The 27,764-nt window shown below is 42.9% G+C and overlaps 1 protein-coding gene across 2 annotated transcripts in view; it reads right to left on the bottom strand.

Moving 5' to 3' along the window:
* The window catches only part of LOC121286962 (TLE family member 5-like), a 120,523-nt gene extending 93,463 nt beyond the window's left edge, over positions 1 to 27,060 (bottom strand). Inside the window, exon 1 of one of the 2 annotated variants that reach the window (XM_041204313.1) lies at positions 26,505 to 27,060. In XM_041204313.1, coding sequence (XP_041060247.1) covers positions 26,505 to 26,528 — 24 coding nt within the window. In that variant the 5' untranslated portion in view covers positions 26,529 to 27,060. The remainder of the gene's footprint in view (positions 1 to 26,504) is intronic. The other variant, XM_041204312.1, reaches the window with a different exon arrangement.
* Between the last annotated feature and the right edge of the window lie 704 nt (positions 27,061 to 27,764).

Genomic DNA, 27,764 nt, shown 5'->3' with positions numbered 1-27,764 from the left:
CAGAGAAAACAGACCCAATTTGCTCAGCAGCTCATCATAGGGCAGCCCCCTCATCACAGGGACCAATCTAGTGAACATTCATTGTGCTGTCTCCAATGCAAACATATCCTTCCTTAAATATGGAGGCCAAAATTACACACACTATTTCAGGTGTGGTCTCACCAAAGCCCTGTACAATTGCAGCAAGATATCTTTATTCTTCTACTTCAATCCCTTTGCGACAAAGGCCAACATGCCACTTGCTTACCTAATTGTTTGCTGTACCTGCGTGCTGACTTTGTCTTCCTGTACGAGTACACCCAAGTCTCTCTGAACATTAACAATTACATAAATAAAGACAAAAAAACTGCGGATGCTGGAAATCCAAAACAAAAACAGAATTACCTGGAAAAACTCAGCAGGTCTGGCAGCATCGGCAGTGAAGAAAAAAGTTGACGTTTCGTGTCCTCATGACCCTTCGACAGAACTGTCGAAGGGTCATGAGGACTTGAAACGTCAACTCTTTTCTTCTCCGCCGATGCTGCCAGACCTGCTGATTAACATTTACACGTTCATGCCTTTTAAGATATGTATATCTCCCCTCTGTATGAGAACCAATGATTAGAGATTGCCTTTACTGCCTCAAACTTCAATGCAATTTTTGTGAGGGTATTCACTCTCCTCCTAACTAATCCTTTTTCTTCCCCTCTTTGTCCTGCAGCTTTTCTCCATGTCCTCTGCTACCCTGAAGGCACGGATTTTGAGTTATATTTGGATGCACAGGAGCCAGTCACCCTCTACTTGTGTCCGATCTTCACATGTGAGTTGACACAGTAAATGATGGCAAGTTATTCAGCTGTAGGATTGCAAGGGGAGAAATTGATCCAGTCATCACTCAGCACATGTACATGTGCACCTTCTGGCAAAGGTAGTTATTCAATAGCAATCAGAAACGGGTACCCTGGCTGATTTTCCTCCCTCTCACAAAGTGTATCAAGGGAAGCTGCAGTATCTTCAGTTGCTGCTGATTTGTTTAGGCTCAAAACGTCTCCACATACCTACGTGTAATGAAGAACACCCCTGAAGTACAATAACTTTTTACAGAGCTCCTCATGGTCTTAACTAGCAAAGCCATTGGGAGTGTCAACTGCCTCCTCCTAATTGGGACAGCACAACAGTAAACTGTGTTACAGAGAGAAGCAGCAATTTTGCAAAAAGCTCCCAATTAGGAAATGAGCTGATCTGATATTTCATCGAAAGACACCACTACCAAATTCGACATCCACGCTTAGAACAGAGATGTAGTCTTTGTATTTTTGCCCGGTTCATCTGGTCTCCGTAGGTTACAACTGTGAAGAAGGCAGCAAGGTTTCTTGTCAATGCTATTCTGGAGATGACCAAAAACAAAATGTAGCACAAGCGTAGAAGAATGCCATCCCTCAAGCTCCCTTCACGCATCAGAGATAACCGAGCATGCTGGTGCACCCCCATGACCATAGCCGCCAATTTCCAAATTGGTACCTCAATGACATGGGGAAGGGAACCTGTTGTGCGCTTGTTGGGACCGAGATTCTCAATGTATTTATGAAAAAGCAGCACCTTTCAGAATAAACTGGGCCCGAAATAATGTTTGCTATTTGCCATAGGGTATTGGAATCGGTAATGAATATGGGTTACGCAAGTCCAGAATTAAAACATTTAAACTCCAATCCATGTGTTTAAGTGTGTTGCTTTGGGCTGGGGTGAATGTTAACTCCAGCAAACGACAACCAGAGTTGGCCTTGCCACAGCCCGAGTTGGCTTTCATTTCCAGAGGCCGGGGAAGGCAAGTCAGCTCAGCGAAGAGTGAATACAGAAATCAAGCATCAACAAGTTAAAAGGGATGAAAGAAAATCACTACTCTGGCATGGCACTGTGCATACTGGAAGACAGCCCACTGGTGTTTAAGCAAGCCAAGCAGCACCTGGCTATCAGTTGAACTTTTTAAAAACCCAACAGGGGTGCCTCTACCCAAGCTGGAGTCCACAATAACGCTGTCAGCCATTTCTAAGTAAGTATATATAAAAAAAGGTAGCTTATAAAGAGGCTCTTGAGCGTACAGTCTGTCTGCCAACAAATCCTCGGCTATCCACATGCCCGGAACACAAATTTAAATATCAATGTCCTATGCATTATTAAAAAGCACCCTCAGTTCAAACTACATATTAATGGCTCCAGTATGGGAAAACAATTTCAGCGCTGGAATAAATATGGCCTCTAGCTGCTTCAAACAAGAGATAATGTGTTTCCTGTTTCAATGCACAGCCTGCATGGTCTCACACTTGACAGTGGCAGGAAGAAAAAAGAGCTGTGCTTTCCCCGAGCGCAGGTCCATCACCTCTTCCCACTGCCTCCCCACCCCACACAAAGCTACGTGAGGTACAAACGCAATTCATTGGGATAAAGTAAGAAAATCTGGATGAAATGGATGCTGCAAATGAGAGATTGCATAAGCATTTTCCTCACACAAGATTTCTGTGACATTGAAATTCCTTTTCATAAAAATATTTCCTTTCCCTGCATTTTCTCCCTCTTCCCCCTTTTGTGCTCTGAGTCTGAGAGCAAACCCAGTTAACCCTTAAAATGCTTAGAAAGCAGGCTGCATTAATCAAGGGGAGTAATCGAACGGGTTAAGGCTTAACCTGCCTTTGTAGGCAAATTGCCCAAACTCAGGTCCTGCCTGGGCTTTGAGGTGATGCAAAGCTTCGCTAGGAAAGAATCTCTGACATCACCAAATCAGCCGTTTTAAAGCACCCAGCTGAGAATATGCACCGGAGGTCAGCAGAGCTCAAAATTGGGCACAAGTCCAGTACACAAAGAACAGTACATTTTGCAATGGGCACTGGCCCAATTCCAGCCAGCCCATTCCCTCTCAGCTGAGAGGTTCCACCTAGTCCTGCGAGTTGACTTATCCAATAAGGCACCAACCATCTTGAAAATCTCCGCATAGCCATGATTACATACGTTAATTAACACACTGATATAGGAGAGTGTAAAAATGTGAAGGGTTGTCCCACTCCCTGAAACATTAACCCATCTTTCTTTCACCTGCTGCTAAGGGTTTCAACTCTTGTTGGACATATTCCTGGAGGTCATATCATAAGGCTACCTCCTTCCAACCACCAGTGGAACAGCCTGTCCCCCCACCTCCTCCTCAAACAAACAAAGTGTTCAGGTAAAAAGGAATTGAATATAAGAAATAGGAGCAGGAGGCTATAGAGCCCCTTGAGTCTGCTCCATGAGTGAATAAGATTATGGCTGATCTGACTTTGGCCTTAACTCCTCTTTTTGCCTGACCCCTATAACCCTCAACTTTTCTACAGTTCAGGCATGTACCTGTATGTATTCAATGACTTGGCCGCCACAGCCCTGTGCAATGGAGAATTCTGAAGATTCATGAACCTCAAGAGATGAAATTCCTCCTCATTGCCATCTTAAACAGGTGGCCCCCTGAACATTTTTTAATGCCCATGAATTTCCTCCTGTAGAAGAAGTGCCTGGCAAATTAATCCTTAAACCCTGGGAGCTCCAGGACAATTCTGGAAGTTTGACAACTCAACCTGCTGCAGACCTCCCACGTTTAGAATCCGCTTGAACTCACTTGTTTATTTCTGTTGATTTCCCCCATTTGTTTATTTCATACAGTGACAGATGTCGTCACTGGAAGAATTGCCTGGGAGGAGTCACTAAACCCGACAGTTCGAAAGCGTCAAATTAGTTTAAGAGGAGACAAGTCATTAACCCAGAGTGTTTCAGTCATCAAGTCATTTTAACATTGCACGTGTGCTGATTGTGCAGCCGAGCACTGCTTAGCTCATTAATCCCTTGCAGCTCGTCCTTCTACACAATGCTGTCGGCATTCGCTGTTTATCCAAAAAAAACAAACAGGCTCAAAAAGGCATGTGAAAAGGCCCGAAATGTGACATTTTATGAAAATTGTACAGATGATGAGAGTTTGTCCAACCACAGTGCTGAAGTTGGCTCCTACAACTTGTTTCATTATTCTATTCACACAACTCTGAACTTGTAGTTCATACAACTGAATGTGCAATCCTTCTTTTAAAAAAAAATCTGCCACTGTTGGAAAAGAGCAACTCTTAATTCCCAATGACAACCCGAGTGTGACACTACTCCTTGCTGTAAGGGACATGAATATAAGCAGAGAAAATTCACCAGTGTGCATTCTTTAGTTGATGCACTGGTCAGCTTATAGGAAAAGAACGGCTGCAAGATTATGGGTGACATTGCCATGGTTACCAGACCACAAGAGTGCGTTACAAATCACATGAGTGCAACATAGCTACTTAGGATAAGCTTCAATTGGCAAATAAGAGTTGATCATCTTATACAGGTCTATCTCTAAAACATCTCAGCCCTTTATGTTTCCTTCAGGCTTACATGCATTATTGCTGCTGGTAGCTTTAGGAAACATTACACCACATTACAGCCAAAGCGTAGTTTTATATTTCTGCAGCACGTCTCACAGAGGACGACGTTTCACGAGAGTTTTACCGGCGAGAGTTAAGGAGAGAAGAGACCACCAAGCAATTCAGCAAAGCTGATTGCTGGGGCACAGTCAAGGCACCAGGCTTTTAAGGAGTCATCTTTGGAAGATGGGGATGGGGACAAAAAGGGTAGCATGGTGGCAATGCGACTGGCCAATAGTCCAGGGGCCCCATCTAATGCTCCAAAGGCAGATTCAAACCCAACTATGCCAGCTAAGGTAATGCTAATTAATTAGCAAATCTACAATAAGGTGCTAATCTCATTAATTAATGATCAGGGATTGTCGCAAAAAACTCATTTGGTTTGCTAATGTCCTTCAGAGGAGGAATCTGTTGTCTTTACCTGGTCTGGCCTATGTGATTCCAAATCCAGACTAATGTGGCTGATTCTTAACTGCCTTCTGAAGCTGCATAGCAAGCCACTCAGTTTTATCAAACTGCTACACACAGGACTGAATGTGCACCTACACCACACAGTTTTGGAACACAGTTCACCATCACCTTCTCGAGGGCAATAAATCCTGGCCCAGCCAGTGACGCTTAGAGCCCATATGGTGCCTGTAAGAACCCAGGCCCTTGAGGCCTGGCACCACGAAGGACTTGGGGCAGTCCGAAGAGAGGCTGGAGAAGACAAGATGAGGTTGTTATCCTCAGAGCACAAAGGTTAAGAAGAGATTTGATAGAGATGTTCAAAATCATGAATGGCTTTGATAGCATAAAAAAAAATCTGAATGGGACGAGTTGGATTGCTCTACAAACTGGCAGAGGCATGATGGGCCAAATGGCCTCCTTCTGCACTATATCATTCTAGGATACAAGCTAGATGGATAGGCAGGTACTTCGGGGGGATCCACAAAGAGTAATTCTGTCAGAAGCAGGGGCCAGAGCGTCATAACCCACTGGAAATACCATCCTCGCCCCGGCACACAATCCTCTCGGATCCCTGGCAAATCAGACATCTATTTCTTTTAAAAGCTTCATCCACATGCACTGCTACGTAGCAAAAGAATAAATCTTCTCCTTTCCACACATCATTCTTTACTGGCCAGATAACGTGCTAAGGCCGTCGCGGGTGTTCACCATTTGGGGGAATCTGGTGTTGCTGCCTGCCACTCTGGCTCGTGCTGTGGGAGAACCACAACTCCCGGCACGCCCGGGCGTTCTGGCGCAAGTGCTGAGAGCGGCAAGGGAGACAAAGCCACGCATGCAGAAGGGCAACCTACTTGGAGAGGTCTTGACAACCTGGCCATGAGATCGGGCGTTCTAAGGTGCAAAAAAAAAAGAAAGCCCACATGACAAAGGTTAGCCCAGAGCTGAACAGGTCGCAGTTGAAGTACTGTTGCTAGCTCTGTGCAGCCAGGGCTCAGAAAGGTCTGCAGCTCAGAAGCCCGGGAGCTGTCGACAGCTCCATGCTGCTGGAAAGTTGGGGTTGAGAGAAGCCCTGGAGTATTGCCAGCTCAGTGAAGCTGAAGTGAGGTTGCCTGCTCCGTAAAGCTGGCAATTGTTGGCAGCAGCACGGCTGAGGAGCTGATCCCCTGCCTGTGTTTAGATGCTGGAGTATGGCCTGGCCAGCACAGTGGGAGGCAGTCTCAGGATTAGGTCAGCTCAGCTGGAAAAGACGGCCAAGGCGGCTGGACCTGGAAGCAGGTTTGAGAGAGATCTTTTGGTGAGGATCATATGTGCAGAACTCGAGTGGATCCACAGTTGGCTGGGGATCTGCCTGGCTCTTTCAGGGAGAGGAGCGGAGACCCCTCAGGAGAAAGGCAGAGTTCTAAAGAATTTTTTGTGGCTCACAGTGATCACTGACGTCTGGGTGGGCTGCTGAGAGAATTCGTGGGTTCTGTTTTGGTTATATCGGCCATTTAGTAGTAACCACAGTTTGCCTATTAATTTATGTTTACCTCATTAATTCTGGATGTCAGAATATAAGATAGATCGCATTGACTGTTTGCTTTGTTGACTTTTGTATAGTAAAAATTCTTCTGCATGTTTAAAAATCATAGAATCTTGTGGCTTCATTCTCTAAGCAACTGGAATTTCAAATTTTGCTGACTTTACAAAAGTTACTGGGCCCTAACTGGATCCTAACAACAAGGTCACAAAAATTCTGTGGAGGAGGTAACTTGGCCCATCTCAGTTTCCATCCAAGTAAGTTTCCAATTCTCCCCATTACAGTATCGTATTTGATTGATTCTTCAATGACTCTGGTGTTTTTACCATCACTACTTTACCCTGGAGTCCATTAGAAGTGAGAATCATTCTGTGAAAAAGAACTTCCCAACATCAGTGTTAAGTTTGCGATTGATCAGTTTTAGTTTGAAGCTGTACTCCATTGTCTCATCTTGCAATTCAGTTTAAAATCATGCTATTTACCAGGCAGTATAAGTCTACAATGTCACCTCTCAGGCATCTCCTTTCAAACATTGTTCCGAAACAAACTGCAGGGAGCAGGCTGTTGGACTCGTTCTCCCTGTGTGCAAGTGCTTGACCCCACATGGAGATCCATAACTCCACCACACAAGGTCGTCACAGAGGTAGATGTACATTATTGGCACAGGGCACTGAGGTTCTAAATATGCTGCACCACCCAAAATTGTTCTGTAAAATTTTTACTGTGGAGCCACTGTTACTTATGTAAAGCTTAGCAGTAGGTTTCTTTTTGCCTATGATCATGTCCTCAACTCAGCAGGTAGCTTCTCCACAGGGATTTTAAAGCTTTAGATCATTCACCTTCCTGTCTTCCATTAGACCTATTGTTATCCATTAAGAGCAAATTTAGCTCCCTTAATTTGTCTTCACAACTATTGAATTACAATACCTTTTAACACACTGTTACTGAAAAATTAAAGACTGCACATGAGAAACAAGTATGCACATAATTAAGATGACCAACATAGTTCAAAGGCTGAACAACAGGGTATGTACGTGCACTGTTAAAAGTAAATGAAGAGCTCTGAGAATGAGACCGACCCCAGCTTTGAAGGTTCGTGCTGACCAGAACCGAGCTGTCACACACATGCACAGCCTCCCATGAGATTCTACAGAACATTCTTTCGAAATGATCTCAGTGCAATGCAACGTTATCCAGAGCCCAGACTAAAGAGTCCACAGATCTGAGAGTCCAGCTCATGTGCCAAAGTACACATTGTGCACAAACCCAAGTATGCCCTTCAGAAGAAAAATCCTTGCAAGTCAACTCTGGAGCCTACAGCATACACAGTGTGAAGTCTGCAATTGTGATTGGAGGGCTTAATTTAAATCAACATGGGGAAAACTATCTAGGAATGTCCACTTGATGCTTAGATGACCCAAATGAACTGTCTGGAGCATTTATCAGCATTGAGTGGATATTCTGCTGGGAAGCAAACTTGAATGAGATGACATGCAGGTAACCGTTAGCTAGATCAATGGTACATGAAAGTGCACGATTATGATGAGGTAGGTATTGCATGAAATTGGTATGGAAATTTACAGTGGAATATTGAGACTTGGTTGTAGCGATGTAGCCTTAAGTAACAGGTTTTTGTAGGGGGGCAGTCAGGAGACTTGGGTGAGGAAGAAAAGAGCCAGCGAGTATGTGCAAGCAATAGAGAGTACCCAATAGAGACAGAGGAAGAACGGACAGACACAGAGAGAGAGAGCAGCCAAGTGAGTGAGTGCACAAAAGAAAGCGAAATAGTGAGGAGAAAAAGTGGGTACAGAAATAGAATTGTGTTTAGCTGGACTGAAGAGCTTTGAACCAGGCTGTCTCAGTCATCTTTAGCACACACCAGATATGCAACCCCCTGAATTTTATTTATAAGAATTGAAACAATGAATATAAATCAATAGCAGTGACCTTTAAGCAACCTTTAAGTCTAACGTTCATATTTTTCCCCCAGGTGCTGAATGCAGCCATTACGATTACAATCAGAGTCTGCCTAAACAGATGCCACTAGTGTGGTAATGTCAAGCTCTATTCATTTAAATAAAAGCCATCCACAAGAACAGACAAGAAAGAATTCAGCCACTAAAGTTACTCTTCTCTTTACTGGCCTACAATGGTACTCCTGTGGTTGCTAAAACAATTGTTAGCACGAAGCCAGCAGCAACCACATGTTCCGTTTTGCAAAGCAATCACTAGGAGGTTTCCGTAAGATGCTAACAGCAAATTGAAATTTTCATACAATGCCCAACTGACCTGTGAGAAACATGAAGAGCACAAATTCTTCTGCTAAAATGTGTGGCACTACGGGACAGCAAGTATTTGAGCTCTGTAATAAATACTGGTGGTGTTTGAATGGCCACTGGTGGTGGTAGCGACGGGAGTAATCATGAGGAGTTGAATCAAGAGCATCAATGACGTGCATTTTCACATTCCAAGGAACAATGCTAATTGGACAAATTCAACACTGAGGCAAAGGAGGAGAACATTAGGGTAGGTGACCCAGCATGGATTCAATGTGCCAAATAGCCTCTTCCTGTACCATAATGACTCATTCGCCATGACCAAAATGCAGTCAAAGAGGTAGGCTCTAAGCAGTGTCTTGGAGGAGGATCTTGGAGAAGAGGTGGAGGGATTTGGGTAAGGAATTCCAGAGGGTAGACTACTCAAGGCACAGGCACCAATGATTGCCAAACAGTGTTGGGGAGGGGAGGGGAGGTGGGGTGGGGGTGGGGGTGGGGGGGGGGGGGTGTGTGCAGTGTGGGGGTGGTAGGAGTATGCACAAGTATACTCAAATCATATTGGATGAAATATCATTGTTCTAATAACACATGGGTATTAACAGACTAAAGTAGGAGCACTTGAGCTTTTGGTCTTCATAGGACACAGGTACAAACCACTGAGATTTGAGAGCCAAAAATTACCGGGGAGAGTTTTCAATCTATGTTAAAACGGCCCATTGGAAAATCTAGGCCATAACGATACTCCTAATGTGCATATATGTCAAGATGTTGGGCCCAAAGATCTGGTCTATGAGATTCAGGAATTCTCCTCGGCGTGACAATGCCAAAAATAGCCCATTTCCAAACTTCCAACTGCAAAATGTTTAAATAGGGCAAACAAGCAACTACAAGGTCTAATCACAATAGATTGAACTGCATGGGATGTATCAGCTGGATTCCTTAGACTCACAGTCCAATTGTGGCCCAAGAACAGTGGTTAGACATCTCTCTACATAAGAAATAGGAAGAGCAGATCATCTGGCTCCTCAAGCCTGCCCTGCCATTCAATACAATCATACATCATGCTCTACATCAACTCCATTTTCCCATCCTTCCTTCATATCCCTCGATTCCCTTAGCGTCCAAAAATCTATCAATCTCAACCTTGAAAAGACTCAATGACTGAGCATCCACAGCCCCCTGGGGTAGAGAATACTAAAGTGGAACAACCCTCTGAGTGAAGAAATTTCTTATCTCAATCCTATATTCCGATGCCTTATCCTGAGATAATGAAATGTAGTTCTAGACTCTCTGCATTTACCCTATATAACCCTCTGAAGAATTTTGTACATTTCAATGAGATCATCTCTCATTTTTCTAAACTTCAGAGAATATAGGCTCATGTTACTCAATCATTCCTCAAACAACAACCCTCACTAGTTTGGCTCCTAGAATTTCAAGGTTGTCCTTCGATGAGAGACTGAATAAATTGGGCCTATAATCTCTGAAGTTTAGAAGAATGAGAAATGATCTCATTGAAATAAGATTTAGAAGGGGCTTGACAGGTTAGACACAGCGGCTGTTTCTATTGGTTGCAGAAATCTAGAGCACAGGGGCACCGTCCCAGGATTAGGGGCCAATCCTTTAAGGACTGAGATGAGGAAAGGTTTCTTCACTCAAATGGTTGTGAATATTTGAAATTCTCTACCCTAAAAGACTGTGAATGCTCCATCATTGAACATACCCGAGGCTGAGATAAACAGATTTTTGGTCTCTCGGGGAATCAGGAAATATGAGACCGCGCAAGAAAGTCAAGTTGAGGCCAAAGATCAGCCATGATCGTATTGAATGGTGGAGCAGGCTCAAGGAGCTGTACGGTCTACTTCTGCTCGTATTTCGAATATTCTTTCAACTCAAGAATCAAACTAGCCCATCCCTTCACAAGTGCATTTTATATATTGGATTTCTTCTGTCCGATTCTGGGAGCCCAACATCAATGAGCAGGATCCCATCTCTATGCTGTTGAATTTGGCTTCTGTGGATCACAGGCAGACTCAGGGGCCAGTCGAGAGTTGGTAAGAAAAGGATTCTCAAAGATTTCAGATTTCTGTCTGCCCAGTGTATTTTTGTACTTATTGACTCACGAGCATCCTTCCTGCAACTATTTTTTGGGTAATTGATCTATCCCCGAGAATTCAGTGTTCCTGGGAGTGTAACAATATTTAGAAGAATCCACGGCAACGTGATGGGTATTCACAACAGGGTCTCTGGAAAAGCGACTATATTGGTAGGTGGTCCACGGGGATGCAACAATGTTTGCATGGTGGCACTACTCCCACTGCTACCACCAGTGGTCAATCTGTAAGCTAGCTCAGGGTTTATCATGGAGATGCAATGATGTTAACAATGGCCAGCTCTGGAATGGGAGGATATTTACAGGTGGTCCCCTACAAAGGAGTTGAAAATTCCCTCTCCCATATTGGTTGGCTTGACAAGGCTTTTATATAAAAAAAGACGATTAGACTTTTAATTAAAACAATTAAAATCATTTAGTAAGCACAAGTCTAATTGATTAAAATTAAATGTACACTGCTCCTTTCTCATTCCAATAAATACAATTTCAATGAGAAACTTTAAGAAGCATTTCATGCAACTAACATTCATATTCACATTCAGTGATGACCTTCTATTTCAGATGTGAATCTCATCACTCAAGTTATTCAATCAGCTTCCCTCCTCAAACTTTTATGATTCCCCACGCACTCTACCTGCCCAAGGCTGTTTGCAACCTTCATGTTTTTTGAGTCAGTGAGGAGGGTGGTGAGACTGCTTCAGCCACATGCTCACAGTCAGTGTTACCCTCAGCACACTCCTGCTGGGTGCAGCTGATCCTCACATCATGAACCCACTCATCCGGAGCTTGAAATCTTTGCCCGCTGCCTCCCAGAGTAGAATATCAAGTGACTTCAACTGGCGACAATCAGCTAATAAAGGAAAGCGAATTCAAAGGTCAGATTCGAGCACGTGGTTCTGAAAGAATCTAAAGTACCACTTATTAAAGCTTTATATTGATCTCCATTTTAATTTTTCCGGTAATTTTATTCCTATCATTTTTGTTTTCAAAGGACAGAAAGCATTGATTGTAGTCATTGATTTACAGATGGATTTGCAATGGGAACTTCAATGGGAACTTCAATAGGTTACATTTACAGTGCTTTACTCTAGTGCAAATAGTACATCGATTCAACTCCACAGCTGCTGTGGTAACAGAATCATAATCTTAGTATCTGGGTTCACATTGGATGGACAAACGGAGGTGTCACTTTGCGCTGCTGCCTCATGTGAGGCAGTTCCAATGGGCCATCAGGCACCCTTCCTTTTCCTCAATGAGTAAATTTTCCCAAGGCACTAGCCAGAGTTACTTGATAAGTAGAATTTTATTTTTAAAAAGATGTTAATGAATGTGATAGAGATTTCAGAAACTCACTTAGAAGCACCATTTGCTGGCCTCAGCCTGCAGCTTAATTGGTGCAAGCGACTGTTTATGTACAGAATTTGCATTTTAAATGTTCATCGAGACAGGTTTGACATTGAATGTTAACAGAGGAAAACTGACAACTGGCAGCAAGCACAAACAGAAGGCATTCAATAATGTATATGCAGCACATCAGATACTGCAATGGGCAGAAAAAAAAGATTTTACTTTGGATGGAAGATTTTGTGCCTTTGAAAATGAAGATCACAATTCAAGCAGCTGCAAGAGATGGTCAGGCAATGCTGAAGGGTTGTTGGATCAAAATGAGAGGTTAAAAGTTCATTTTGCAAGTGGTTTAATCATAGAGGGTGTACTGCTACTGGCCTCAATGCATCTTGAGCCAGAAGTCAACCATGGCTCTCATCCTGATCACTGCCCTGTTGCAAAGTGTTTAAAGGTGAGGAAAGATTGGACTCAGCTGTGATGTCCCCCACAACCTAATGGTCTACTGGCACACTTTCATATCAGAAATAAAGACTGGTCACAGAGGGGAGGTATCAGATGTTGCCATCACTCAACAAGGACTCACCAGGGAAAAAGTGTAGGAGAAGAGAGGAAATAACTGACCTATGAAAAACCATTCCTCATCAGGCCCTGTATCAAACCACTCCTCCCACGTGGCTCTCTCGATACTGCACCTACATAAAAACCAGTCCAAATATTATCAGTTATGAATGTCGACATGGAAATATATTCGCCTGAATTGTGGCACATCCACAAGGCTCCTGAACTGAAGCTCTTTCTGTACAGATTCAAGGGTCAAAGGTAAGCCACAGAACAGTGCAAGTCGGATTCTGCAGCCCATGGTCTTGTTCTGAAAGCCTCCACGTTAGGAGCAAATGATGTAAATTTTCTGCACTAATTCCACAATCAGAACAGCGCAAAGAAAAACTTAATTCCCCATTTAAATCGGTAACACAACACGTGTGTCAGGCCTACTGCAAAGTGCTATCCGGTTTATTCAGCAAACAGCTGCCAATACACTGCAGGAAAACAGCTTCATACTTAAACCCAATATGTTTTGGGTGAGATTTTCATTTATCGCCCCAGGTTAGCCCCACTAATAAGCGACAGACCTGTAACCACCAATACATAGCATTAAACCTCTCCAGGCTCTACACACATTTCCAAGGGCTAAACATACAATTGCACTGCTTAAGTTTTCAGGTCAAGTGGGTGTTTCCAGTTCAAGTGGGCAGAATACAAAATTTTCCCAGTTCCAGTACTATGCTTTATCAAAATCCCACTGACAATACAGTCAAGTCTGCGCATTCGAACTTGAAGATGTATCCAATTCAATCCACATTAAGCCTTCCCTTTGAATTGGTATTCCAAGCATTTCCAACCGTAATCATGTCCTAGATCGAAACTTGAATGCCTCATTCCGGAGGGAATAGGAGCAATTAGTCATGATTCCATTTAATGCACAGGGTCAATTTTGTCCAGAAATTCACTCCTCTCTCTCAGCTCAGGTTTAATTTTCAATTACTGATCTTGAAAATCATGCCTCACATTCACTTGCGCATTAGCACAAACGATTTCCTGCTTCCACTTTATCCGGTCCCTTCATCACTCAGCATCAAAGTCACATGGTATCTTACCCCCACCAGAGATTTCTGACAAATACTCCGAATTCCAAAGGGAGGATGTTGCGAATTCCAAAATGGGCAGATAGTACAGCAGCATTTACTGCTGCATGTGAGGTATTAGCCTTGCATTGAATACTCAATTCAAGAAAATCTGGTCTAATTTAGCTGCTCCCATCATTTTGTTCTAGAAGTTTTATTTATGCACCACTAACCGCGCTGGCATTTCCTAGTCTGTTTACACAATTATGCACCTGCCTCCTCCATGAAGGAAATCAGTAATCTAGATTTGCATTTTGCCCAAGAAACATTTGTCCTTTTATTTATTGGAAATTGGTGGGTGGTGGTGGCGGTAGTGGTGGGGTGTGGTGGTGGGGGGGTGGGGGTGCAGGAAAGAGGGTGTGAGGGGTGGAGGGGGAGGAGGGTAGAGGGAAAGCAGGAAGACTCAATATGTTCCAATATCTTTAGAAAAGGATTGAAATTGCTGCAATCATAATCCTATGATTTATCTTGTGCTGCAGCGATGAAAAGGGATTACCTTGATGCTTTTTAAAAAAGTTATAAATTTGATTAATAGCATCATATGAATAGCTTGCAACCCTCCATTTTAATATTCTTGTGAAACAATGGCTGTAAGCTTCTGCAATGAGAAGAATTACCTCAGCAATAGTGCAAACTGCAATCAAAATGGTGGCCCAGAAGCTGACTAACAAGGTCAGTCAAAAGCTGTTAAAGCACAAGGTAATTTTCAAATGTTCAGCTTTCTCCCTTTATACCTTGACATTTTAACTAGCCTGCATAGCTCCCATCAGATTTTTTAAAAAAACGGTTCCTCAAGCAAACCTGGGAAGAGACAAAGGTTGAATTCTCTCCACAGTAATATCATGAATCTAACTTGGTGAATGCTGGGCCTGTAGGCAAGCTTGCCATTAACCAGGTCACAGCAGGAGAATCCTATGTAAAATGTCACTTCCCATGCCTCTCTGGCACAACTTTAAAGTGTAAATCAAACGTGTCATAACAGACAGCACTAGGCATGCACATCATTCCCCCTAACGATGTTTACTATCATTGCCAATGCAACTTAAGAGGCACCTATTTGTGCACACAAACACATATAGCTCTCTCACTGCCCTGCATCTACATCTCACCACTATGAAGGAGTTCAGGAGTTTGTCTGTCATTAGTTTAAATCTGTTTAAAATGGGCTCTACCTTTTCAAAACCATTCACCATTTAACCTGCTACAATCACGTCACCAATCAGCTGCCTCCTTCCAAACCTGAAAAGCTCTGGTTCTTATGTCCTGAGCCAATCTTAGGACTCTTCTCAACATTGTTTTTGGACCTTGAGTGGCTCCCATATCATGTGTTTATTTTGAAGCAATAGCTTCCCTGATGGCCTTGAGATGAGCACTATCTGGATAGAACACGGATAGAACACCAGGTGCTGACACTAGACCCGGAGACTAACTGCGCCATATGCAGACACAGTGGTACAGCACTATACTTGCCAGCAGAGTAATGGAAAACAACATGTACACTATAGATTAGACATCAGATTCAACAGTACATCATGTACTCTTAGGCCCATAAAGATTTTGCAACTGAGTGATTCTTTCTCATGAGCAATGCAACCAACACCGTGTTCCTACCAGAGGCTATTTTCCAAAATAATAAAAGGCGAAAGAATGAATCAGTGGATTAACCACAGGAATATCCTCTTCACAAAAGGACATGACCTCAAAGTGATAAGAAACACTGCACCACATTTAAGATTTTCTCATCACCACCCCCTCTCGGTGTATTAGCCATGATAGTCACTGCATTCAAAGTACCAAGTGCTCGGAGGTGTTTCATGAAGGCATAAAAAGGCATTCGACAAATGCAAGTCTTCCTTTCTCCAAGTGAGCTTGCCCAGTAGGTTCAATTGGGATGCAGATTCATGTCCACTAGAAATTAAATTTCAATAGTCCAAACTCCTTTCAAACAAGGGACGTTCATCTCATTAGTGCTACTTCAACTTGGGGGACCCAGAGATAAAATACGTACTAACCCATTGTACCACTGGTTAGGGACCTCTACAGTTGTATTGCACTTGTTGCTTAATTGAGTGGGCCAAGAATAATACAAACAACCCCACAATGCAATCCTTCAATTCAACTGGGTTTTGAATTAGCACAGAACAGAAATAAACAAGGCCCAGACTCCCTGGAGTGACAATATACTCTTCAATTGCCCAGAGATCTACTAAAAGCACAACAACTTCTCTAAAGTTATTGTTCCTGTGTCACAACGTGTTCCATCCAACTCCTTCGACTATAAAAACTTGGAGGTTTTTTGAGCTGATTATCTCACTTGGTCTATTGTTTTATATAAGTATGCTGAAGAGTCACCTTGGAAAGCATAATTTAATGCAAATACACGCTTTACCCATGTTAATGAGCAGATTTAGTTAACAATGGCTACACATACACACTGCATAAAGTGAGAAAATTCAAATTAAGAGTACAATGATGTAGGCTGCACAATAAAGTGCAGGTTCTGTAATATCAAGCGGCTGGTGAGAAGAAAATGTCAATTCCACCCTTGTCCCAACCCAAATTTGTCACCTTTTCTTCCCCAAGACAACACCACCTGTATCATCATGTGGGCTCCAACAGCACTCTGGTATCTCATGCATGCAGCCTTTCCTGAACAACAAAGTGAGCATTCAATTATAAGCGAAAAAAAATTACAGTTCCATGCTGTCTTCACAGCTCCACATTTCAACAGAGCAGCTAAAGGGTTTGGAAGGGCAATAGAAAGCAATCAATTCCATCCTCATGCTGCAACACTGGGGCTAACCAACATGCTGATGTATCTTTAACAGAAAGCAGTTGACTCATTGCTCAGACTAGAGTTCATATTTGGGGCTTCCTTGCTCCCAGGACCAAGATGGCACCTAGAGCCCAACATTCCTCTTTTAAATGAAAGAAAGGTCACTTGTTTTTCTCCAGAATTCACAATTCAATACGGTCAAAGAAATAATTAGAACGGCGATTTCTGAAGATGAGATTCCTTTCAGTTAAATTATTTTGAATTAATTGAATTATTTTTTTAAAAAGTCAGACACCATGATGCGGAGAATAGAAGTAAATTGGTGTACAGTGATCAGATAGAGTATTAGTTTGACAATAAACATTATAAGTGGGCTAGAGTCCTCCATCAAAGCTACATGACTTAATATTTTCACTGCTCAGAAAACATGAGCCAAGCTGCAACGCTCCAATAGCTATCATAAATTGAAACTTCCTGGGATTTATTGCCTATATCTACATATCAATTTAAAATGACTATAAAACTCACTCAGCTGCCCCAATTTTTTTTAGCTAGGGTTAATTAGTTAATTAGTCGTCAAAGGATGCAAGTTTAATTTTTAAACTAGACAAGTTCTCATCACATTACTCCCACAGCAAGTTACATGTTATTTTACAAGGACAGGAGTGTTCTGCCATGTAATTCACATTGCCTTCTGCTGCTAAGGTGAAACAGTGCCCTTGTAGTATCACAAAGTCCAGTCATTGGTAAGGGAACATAGGCTTGAGTTAATCAGAGCTCAACTTGTTTGTCAAGGAACGCTGCAGATTGGAAATACTAGTGATAGTCAGATTCCAGATACAAGAACCCACATATGGGCATCAGCCTTTTAAAAACAAATAGTTTTGCATCTAACAAAGTGTTGACACTTTGAAATGGGACAGACATCATTTTTAATTGTTACTTTTAATTGTGTTCTAAGAGAATATCAAAGTCTAGTACATAGAATTGCATAGAAGTAGGACCTTCAGTCCAACCTGTCTAAGTGTTTATACTTGTCTTCTCCCATTACATCCACCTCATCTCAGTCTTCCAGCATATTTTCTATTCCCCTTTTTCTCATGTACTTTTTGAAAACATCCAAGCTATTTGCCTCAACCCCTTCCTACAGCAGTGAGCTCTTAGTCGTGGTAGTTTTTTTTATTCCTCTGTTAGTTGTCCCTGTGTCTGTCCCAAAGGAGTTTACTCATCACCAGAGTATACCTTCAGGGATGCTCACCCTAATGGAGCATTACTAATCAGTGAGCCTCAGCAATAATCTCCCTGGACTTAAACTCATAGGCTGTTCCCTGAGGGAGAGGCTGTGCACTCCTTCCCAGAGGTAGTGGAGTATGAAGCTCACTTGTGTGGATTTCTCAATAGCTCAGTTTGGCGATGGGTTTACTGGGTGATGAAAAATACAATTTCAATTCAAAGCTCTGTCTCATTATAGTGAAACTTGCCTCGCCCCGTCCCTACAATTTACAGGAGGTTCCTGAGCTTTCAGTCTCAGCCACCAAGCATAGCAAGATAGCAATGGTGAAGAGCACAGATTATTCATGTGCATTGAGTAACAGCAGCAGCATTCCAATGGGCCTGATCAATGCTGCCATTTTTTCATCTTGGCCAATTCTGTGTGATGAGTCCATCCTCTGCTGTCCATTGGTCCAAAACTCCCACCGCACATCCAGATAATTCCAGCCTCAAATATGCTTGGAGTCCTTTATAGAAGAAAAATCCTTTGGGTTGAGAGTCAAACATCAACATTAGATTAACTTCCGCATCACATCTCAACTGGTCCACGATAAAGCATTTTATAACTAAATCAGCTGCTCCGAATCACTCAATTGGTAAATAGCTAATTCCATTTGGACAGGATCCCTTCAGTGCCCTGCCCCCTGTATCGTGGAAGCTTGCTTAAGCTCGTCGCACTCTTGCCTTTGATCAAAAGATTGAGGCTTGAATCCCAACTCCAGAATTTGAACACATTATCTCGACTGATACTCAAGTGGTGCACTGTTGGGAATTTCCCCTTTGATTAAGTCAAAGATCAGTACACTTTCAGAAATCGCAAAGCAGTGATTTCTCCCTCAAACACCACCATAAAGTCGCACTATTTGTAGAATTCTGCTCTGCAAACACGGCTGCCATATTTGCCTACATGACCACGCTACAAACTGATCACGTGAATCTCCTTGGAATGTCCTGGGAACAAGGCGCAGGTCAATATGAATGCAAGTCTTTCTTAATCAGTGCTTTTTCTCCCCCACATAACACAAGGTGTAGGTGTAACCAAGAACGACTTCATCTGAAAAATGATATTCCAGCTGAGGCTCAACGCAATCCACTGGGACTGAACCAAAAACTTTGCTCAACTTGTTTCATTTATGATGGCTATCAGAGCATGGAGACTTAAGTTGCTCAGAGAGCTGGATTCAAGTCCAGATCATACAGGAGGAGAGAATTAACCCTATCACAACACTTGACCAAACTAACAAGTATGCACCCTGAAAACATCAGAACCCCTCATTCTCACATCTAAGTAAGCTATTCCATCACTACTGCATTTAACAGTCACTGTAATTCTTCCCAAACCATTTCAATTTTTGTTCAAGATCCAAGTGAAGGCAAAACAATACAACAGTAAACATCAAAAGCTTTCAATTACCGCTCTGGTGGTTGACATATCATGAAGTTGATACATATTACAAGCTTGGAATCCCAGTCAGCATTGAGTTGGCTGACCTCAGGCAACATGGAAGTGGGAGGGCAAAAAGGACACATCAGTATGCCTCAGTGCTCCTGGGTTTCAAAGAAAAGTCCCCAAAGGTTTCTGCTCTCAATTGCTATCTATCTACCTACCTATTGAAGCTTGCTGCCAACCATAAACCTGTTCATTGGATGAGAAGAGGTCAAGTTTTGATGCAAATCCTACTATCTACACACATTCCAACCACCCCACCCCCCCACCTCTCCCCTGTAAAACAGCCTGGCGCATTAGTGGTATTGTACATGCAGATTGGTCACAAGAAATCAAACTGAGCATAGTGTCAACACCTTCAGAGGTAGGGGAGCAAACAGCAGTGAGCAAATGACTAAAAGATGTGAGGGCAGGTATAGACCTCCACTTTCAGCCGCAACTTAAAAAACAAAATCACTGGCATAATAAAATGGTCCAAAAATACACAACTTTTAATTAATAAACAAGCACTCCTCCATCCAGCCCCCTGCATATGGCTTTCAGTAAATGTGGCATTCAGTAAATTGACACAGGAGCTGCAATAGGTTTTCTTGCAATACCTTCTTTTTGACCGCACTGAAGGGTCAGATCTAGAGGGAAAGAGAGACTACTGGGATTTCCCAAGCTAGTGAATAAAAAACACCGAGAGATCAACTTTTGAACACAAACATTACACAGAATCTCAGAATCTTCACAGTGCAGAATGAGGCCATTCAGCCCATCGAGTCTACACTGGGTCTCTGAAAGAGAATTCTACCTAGTCCCACTCCCCTGCCTTATCCCCAGAACCCTGCACATTCTTTTTGGATAGCAAATCAATTCCCTTTTGAGTACCTCAATCAAATCTGTCTCCACCATCCTCTCAGGCAGTTCATTCCAGAATCCAACCACCCACTAGGTGAAAAAATTTTTCCTCACATCACTTTTACTCCTTTTGCCAATTAATTTGCATCTGTGCCCTCTAATTCTTGATGTTCTCTCGATTGGGAACAGTTTCTCTCTATTTACCCTGTCCATATCCCTCAGGATCTTGAATACCTCTATCAAGTCTCCTCTCAGCCTTCTTTTCTCCAAGGAAAACAGTCCCAACCTCTCCAATCTACCTTCATAGTAATGGTTCATCATCCCTGGAATCATTCTTGTGAATCTCCTCTGTACGCCCTCCAATGCCTTCGCATCCTTCCTCAAGTACAGTACCCAGACTGGATGCAGTATTCCACAAGGAATAAACAGTGTCTTTTACAAGTTCAACAAGACCTCCTTAATTTTGTATGCAATGCCCCTAGTAATAAAGCCTAAGATACTATATGCTTTATTATATACTCTCTCATCATGCCCTGCCATCTTCAATGACTTATGTGCATATACAGAGGTCCCTTTGTTACCGCACCTCCTTTAGAGTTTCTCCCTTTATTTCATACTGTCCCTCTTCCTGCCAAAATGAATCACCTCACACTTCTCTGCACATCTTGGGCAACATACAGAACTTAAGTTTTAAAAAAAAGTCACTCTGATCTCATCTACGCCAAAAAAAAGTAACTGCAGAAATAGCCCAAGTCTAAGCTACAGAACATTCTTTGACATTGATCAGACAGCAATATTAACAGAAGCATCTTTTGGATGCCGGAATTGTAGTTAGGAACAATACAAACAATTACAATGGCTCAAAAGCTTTAACAGGGAAGGGTTAAGATGTTCATGCTGTAGGCTAAAGCTAACCTGCCTTCAACAAGTACACCTTCCCTTGCCAGTACTCAAGTTGGAAGAAGAATCTGACAGGGCCAATCAGAACGAGCTGTCTACTAATAACGTGGCAGCACCGAGGGCAACTGTGGAGAGCTGACTGATTTGCTCTATCCTTTTGGGCTGACAGTGGATGTACGGCAATAGAACTGCAGTGTCGTTCTTATCTCGTACAGTCCACACAGACTAAGCAAATGCATACATTGAAAACAGTATGCTTCTTTGGTAAATTGTCAACATTCCATCCAGCTGGTTATCTGTTGTGTTTCTCCCTGTTCAAATTTTCTCCTCATACCCTGATGTGAAGGCCTCCGTGCTGGCATACAAGTCGACATGCACCTGGTTATCATTTGTGACTTGGCCAAACGGCTACTCTTCATTTGTGAGCATAAAGAGCCTATTGAGCCATGGGAGATATTACCTCAATCCACTTGCTTTCCAGCTAGTCAGTGGATATTGATCAAAAATCAGAACCCCCCCGAGTGTTTTAGTATCTCCAGACAAGGGTCATAGATGGTCAGCTGTAATGCCCCTGGGCACTGCCACAACTGACATAGGTACAGACTGAAGTTGAATCTGGGACCTTCTTGATCTGTACAGCAGTGCACTAACCAAGTAACAAAACCTACAGCATTTTCTTGATTCCGTGCTGACACACAAGGGAACCATGTTCTGTGCAACCTGTGATGTGTTGCCCAGGAATGAGTTGAGGATTGATTTCAGAACACAAAACAGGCTTGCACTAAGCTCCCCTCTGCTCTTGTGTAGTTGCAATGACAGGAGACCTGTGCCTGGAACGAGGAAGCTATGTCAGAACCACTCCAGATTGCAGAATCCAGCTAGATTTAAACCTTACCATTTTATGGACATTTAATCTGTGCCAAGAACCACACTGAAATTAAACTGTAGCACAACTGGAACTAGAACATAGCAGGAGATCAAACCAATTTAAAACACACTAAAGGCTGGCCTGAAAGCATCATCACTTTTAATTTTATTTAAATTGCCCATTATTTGACAATAAATAACTAATTGCAGAAGGTTGCATGGAGTAGCAGACACTTCTGCGAGAGTGGAACCGAGGTACATTGACAATCCAAAGTAAAATAAGTTTCACTCTGTATATACATGCACTGTATTTAATCCAGCAATGCCTAGGTACTCAAAATATTCAGCTATTCATTCCACATCACTGAATTCCATCAACTGGCGCGAAACCTTAACCCACTCATGACCCCCCCTAAAAATTTGGGTAGCGGTGGTGGATTACAAAACATACTCACAAAGGGTCATTTTTTAAAAAAAATACTTTAGAATGGCGGGGGGGGGGGGCTGTAACATTGCAAAATGCAAGATCTTTCAAGATGCAGCACTGTAATTTCAACAATCTATGCAGTCTTCATGATATTCACAGTCAGGTGCGACAAAGAATGCGATAGCCAGCTTGTCACACCTGCCTCTGCAGCATGGGAATAGGCAGCTGACATTCTCCAACTGATCCATATCAAACTGGATATGACAATTGCACCAGAGAAGCGCAAATGCTCCCAATTGTATACAATGGCAGCAATTTAGGTTCTGAAGGAACTGATGGGTGAATAACTAAATGAGTACTTAAACCACAAATTATCCAGGGGGCATTTTAAAAGCCGACAGGTCACAGGGAGATTTTTTGACAAAAAAGAGAAAACCTATTTCATTCTGTAGAACACGAGCAATAATTAGCCTTTAATCAAATAAGCCAACCTCAAAAGATTTCAGGGAAAATAGCACTCGTTGATGCACAAAGCAAAGCTGACATTTTCATTTCGTGCCTTAAACCCCTGGAATCATCTCCTCTTCCTCTGACAGCTATGGCTCACACTCCAGCACTGCCACCCAGGTTTCATCACCACAGAAGCACCTCTCATGTGAGCCTAAGCTGTGAATATCAGCAAGCTATTGGAACAGAGGATATTCTAGCTAAACTCTATTGTCCTCACTTAGTACCTGTTCCCACAGGAGTTACTGTAAAAACATCCATGACCCCCGCACCCCCTGCCCCAATCGATTCCCCTTTTCTTCGTCTCTCCCTAGACTTGAACACTAAAAGATTCCAGCTGCCCTACAACTGCCGTAAATAAGATCAAATAACTTAATCGCTGAGTAAACCCAACTCAAAAATGTTATCTATGTGCCTTGAAGCCAAAAGAATTTGCTTGAAATAAAATGTACCTGTTTTAGGAAAAGCATACAATCTTTCTCAAACTGTTCTCAAAATCAAGTCTTCACCTGATTGGTGGACGCTTGGACTTTTGCTGGACCAAAACCCTGGGGTGGGGTCAAAAATCAGAAGGGCAAGCGGACTATCCACCATCCCCGCCCCCCCCACCCCCCCCCCACCCACCAAACCCCAACCAAGATCCAATCTGCAACTCAAAAACGTGCATTGCTGCCCTAGGAATGGTGCAGTGAAGAGAAAGGTTAAAAGCAGTTCCAGAAAGCTACAAATTGATCGAGAGAAAATTCCAGTCACTGTGGCTCATTACATCTTTACACTAACAGTTTGACACACATGCAGAATTTTCCTTCTCACATCGAGAGGGGCAAAAAAATAAAATAAATAAATAAATAACCACAAGCCTCCAGCCTGATGCAAATCTCCCACCCAGCTTGAACCAGCTCTGCAGTGGAACTTCCAAAACTAGAAGGATAACGCTGCATCATTTACACATGACCATGTCATGTGATACAACTGCAAATTGACTTTGTGTTATAGCATGACACAACCGTGAAGATTTCAGGTTGGGAGGGGGGTGGGGGCTTGGAGTGAACGTCAATGAATGTGGTTCCAAAAAGCATAGCTGGTTGGATTATCCAAAGTCACGCAACAGATGTTGCCAGTTTACATGGCATGCATGTAGTCGTGCTGATTTTAATTGCCCTGGTAAACTCCTTCCAGATCTTATCTGGAAGATTGCAGATTTGATTCCCAGTTTGCGTCAGCTTATCTGATCTCAGACCGGATGGTAATAAGGGTACTAATTGGCCTCAGTGCCCCTGGAAGAAGGGAATTAGCTAGGGATCCCATTCTCAATTGCAAGTTAATGACCCCTGCATGTGTGTCACTCTGGCTGAGGTTAGGATCAGGATTGACTGCAATATCATCCACAGTTGAATAAGCTGCTGACACACACGGTCATGATCCCACTTGAACCTTGCGCCTCTGGAATAGCAAAGCAACAATCGCTAGCTAGGGAGAAACAGAGTGAAAGAGTGTTCCTTTGCCTCCACCCCACCCCCCAACCACCCTGAAGAACAGGCACCAATTCATCCCCAAAATATGCCCCTTGCTCTCTCAAACAGGAGTGTGTTGGGACTTTGCAGCAGTTGGACAAAGGTTCAGCCCAGCTGACAGAAGGGGGAGGGAAGAGGCACGACGCAATGTTTTGAAGTTCCTCCTGCCATTGAGTTGCTAAGGGCATTCGTTGTATAATGTGCAATCGAGCCAGACAAACAAGGATAGTTCCAGGCTTACTCAGTGGACCGGCTGAGCTACTGGCCTCAACCACAGCACTACAAATGAACTCAGCACCTCTAACCTCAACGTTGGGACAAAACACAGCCAAGGTACCCATTCTTGACTCCCACTGAGAAGGTTGCACCTATTGATATTGGATGTGGATGGATCAGAGTACAGTTCAGTCCTCCAACCCGAGGTAAAGAGCATGCAGGTGCTCACTGCCAAGGTATCCAACTCATATGAAGAACAGTCACTTGGGACAGCTGGGAGACAGTTGCCACCCATGGAATTACACCTCAGCATGCGGCAGCATCTTCAGGAGAGATGGGGAAAGTATTTTATCAAGCTGCTCAAAGTACCAGGTGGAAGGACATCATTTACGTTGGTAGGAGGGCAAATCTGGATAGACCACACCCAGCTCAACTGCGTCCCCTGGTGGCTGATGAATGAGTAACAAGGGTAATGATGAATTCCACAGATACTTCCACCCAACTGATCAAAGGGAGGGAATTGCATATGAACAACAGCTCCACAGCTAACACAAAAGGAAGCAAAAATGATATGAAAGAGGGTCCTTTAGTAACTGAGGGTAAATCTGTTGTCCAGTGAAACTCAGTCATTCAACACAGGGTGGACCCCAGGGTTAACACCTATTAGATAGGAGAAATCAGCCAAGGTTCCAGTGCCAAATGATTCCACATGTCTGGAAAGCGTACAATGTGGTCAAAGGTAGGATTGCCCCAACCATGACCAAATAACTTGCAGTGTCAGCATCCCAGCTCCTATGTGGGGAAATGGCCCATCAGCAAGAATACTGGATGGAGACCTGTAAGATCTCATCTCAGCATAGGTCAGCACCTCCAAATTTGAGGAGTGAAAATGAGGAAATAAAAATGGATGGGTTAAAATTCTGAGGTGTTGTGCTCACACTGCAAGTTATCTTTTTATTGGTCTTCTATCCATTTCTTAATCTTCATCTACATTCTCGAGACCACTAGAGAAAGGAGGTGGTGAACACAGATCAGCAAACTACATTTCACTCCCTTCAGACTCCTCTGCTTTAATCAGAAAGCTTGAGGATGCACTGGACTCTGTCTCTCTATTGACCAGAGTTGGGCTTTGACCAGCGTTAGATAATTTGAGGGTTTATAATTGAAGCCTGTAAAATGTTGCACACACAAAATGGAAACTGGATGTGATCTAAAAATAGGTTAAAGGTCATTTGTGAGGGCGAGTGCAACTCATGGTTAACCTGGAAATCCTGAAGTGACCTTAAAAACTTCTGCATATCAGAAATGTTGACAATTATGTCGCGTACACAATCCCACCTCCATCTTTGATTCCACAATTTGGCTATTTTGTTTGCAAACACAATTTCTCAACGTACCTTGCTTCAAGTACACCAATAAAACGGTATTGCTGGTGGGGCCCACTTTCGAGGTGAAGTGTAAAGAAAGCGGGTTAAAACAGCAGCAAATCAGAAACAAAAGATGTCAAAGTCTACAACAGATCTAAACGGGGCGTTATTGCAAAACAAGACAATGTGGGTGCATCCCTCCCCTTCTAAAATTACAAAGGGATCAATGATTTTTGAATGATCAGAGACCGAAGTGAAATAAAGCCTTTGGGCTGAACCCCAACTTAATCAGAAAAGAAGTGAATGAGTGCCAAGACTTGATTTTTTTTAAAGAAAAAACCCGAGGGGGATGATAGCTGCAGCTTGGAAAGCCCAGGAAACGGCAGCGAAAGGGTATTCCAGAAGGGTACAGAGCCGGGATTCCGTTTCACTTCAGTATTTGCGGTTCGAGAAAGAGAGAGAGAGAGAGAGAAAAACACAGTGAAAATAATTCGCTGAAATTGAAACGTGCGCTCCGGCCGCAAGAAGTCACTTACCGACTGCCTGGTTTGCGGATACATGGCCCCTTTTTCCTTTCCCTCCTCTGTCTGTCTGTCTGTCTCTCTCTCTCTCTCTCGGAAACGTAGATTTTCCCCCGATTTGTATTTTAAATGAATCAACCCTCCCTTGAAATCCAACTACAACAACACCAACCACAGAGGGAGAGAGAGAGAGAGAAAAAAAATTCCTGCGTATGGACGAAGGGTAAAACAAAGCCAGATGAGCTGTTTCCGCCGACACTTCCCGCACGGATTTTGTGTGCGTGTAGGATTTATTTTCTATTTCTCATCATGCAGTCACGATACATTGTACACCTTCGGCTTTTCAAAAGACGGCGTTGATGGGAGTCGCTGTATTTTTTTAGCACCGAAACATCTCGGGTGTGTTGCTCAGTGTGTATCCTTTTTGTTTGAGAGAGAGAGAGGGAGAGAGAAGGGGGGGGTTAAAGAAAAAAAAATCCTCTCTCCTTTGTGTTTTTTTTCTTTTTCCCCCCTTTTCCTTTTTTTTGTTGTTCTTCCCAGGTTTTTTTTGAGGGAGGGAGGGGAAGGGGGGGGGGGTTGGAAATTGCTTTTTGCTGCGTTGTGTTTCTTCCCCTCCTCCTTCTCCTCCTCTTTGGGGATATAACGTTGCCGAATGCAACAGCGGGGCGACACTGTAACAAATTGAGCGAGGGTGGAATGTAACGTCGGAGCGGCAGCCCCCATAGGGCGGCGTAATGAATGAGACAGCCACCATGTGATGCGGAAGTGGGACACACGAAACCCAGGGCCATTTTTAATCATTTCCACGGAAAAAATAAATAAATTTATTTATTTAAAATACATATACATTTTTTTTGGGGGGGGGAATTCTGAAACATACGTGTATTATTTCTATTTTAATTCTCCCCCCACACACACTCTCTCCAAAATATTTTTTTCTCTGAATTGATATGCAGATGCATCGATTTCTCCAATCCTACTTATTTATAAAAGGGATGGGATGATTTTTTTTTGGGGGGGGGGGGTGGGGGGAAGCAGCGTTTATGATTTTTTAATATTTTGTAGTTAGCACTTTCGCTCAACATTAAAAGCTCTGGAATAAACATGCAGAATTCAATATTGACGACGGTGTTTTATATATATATATATGTATATACGTACACACACCCAGAGAGATAGATTACAAGCCTGTTCTCTCACGAAGGACTTCAGATCACATCAATAAGGGCGACTAGACAGACGGCTGTGTTTTTGTTTGTTGTTGGTGATCCCACC

The sequence above is a fragment of the Carcharodon carcharias genome, chromosome 14, assembly GCF_017639515.1.
Source record: "Carcharodon carcharias isolate sCarCar2 chromosome 14, sCarCar2.pri, whole genome shotgun sequence".
Lineage (NCBI taxonomy): Eukaryota > Metazoa > Chordata > Chondrichthyes > Lamniformes > Lamnidae > Carcharodon > Carcharodon carcharias.
This window is presented reverse-complemented; position numbering and strand designations above follow the sequence as displayed.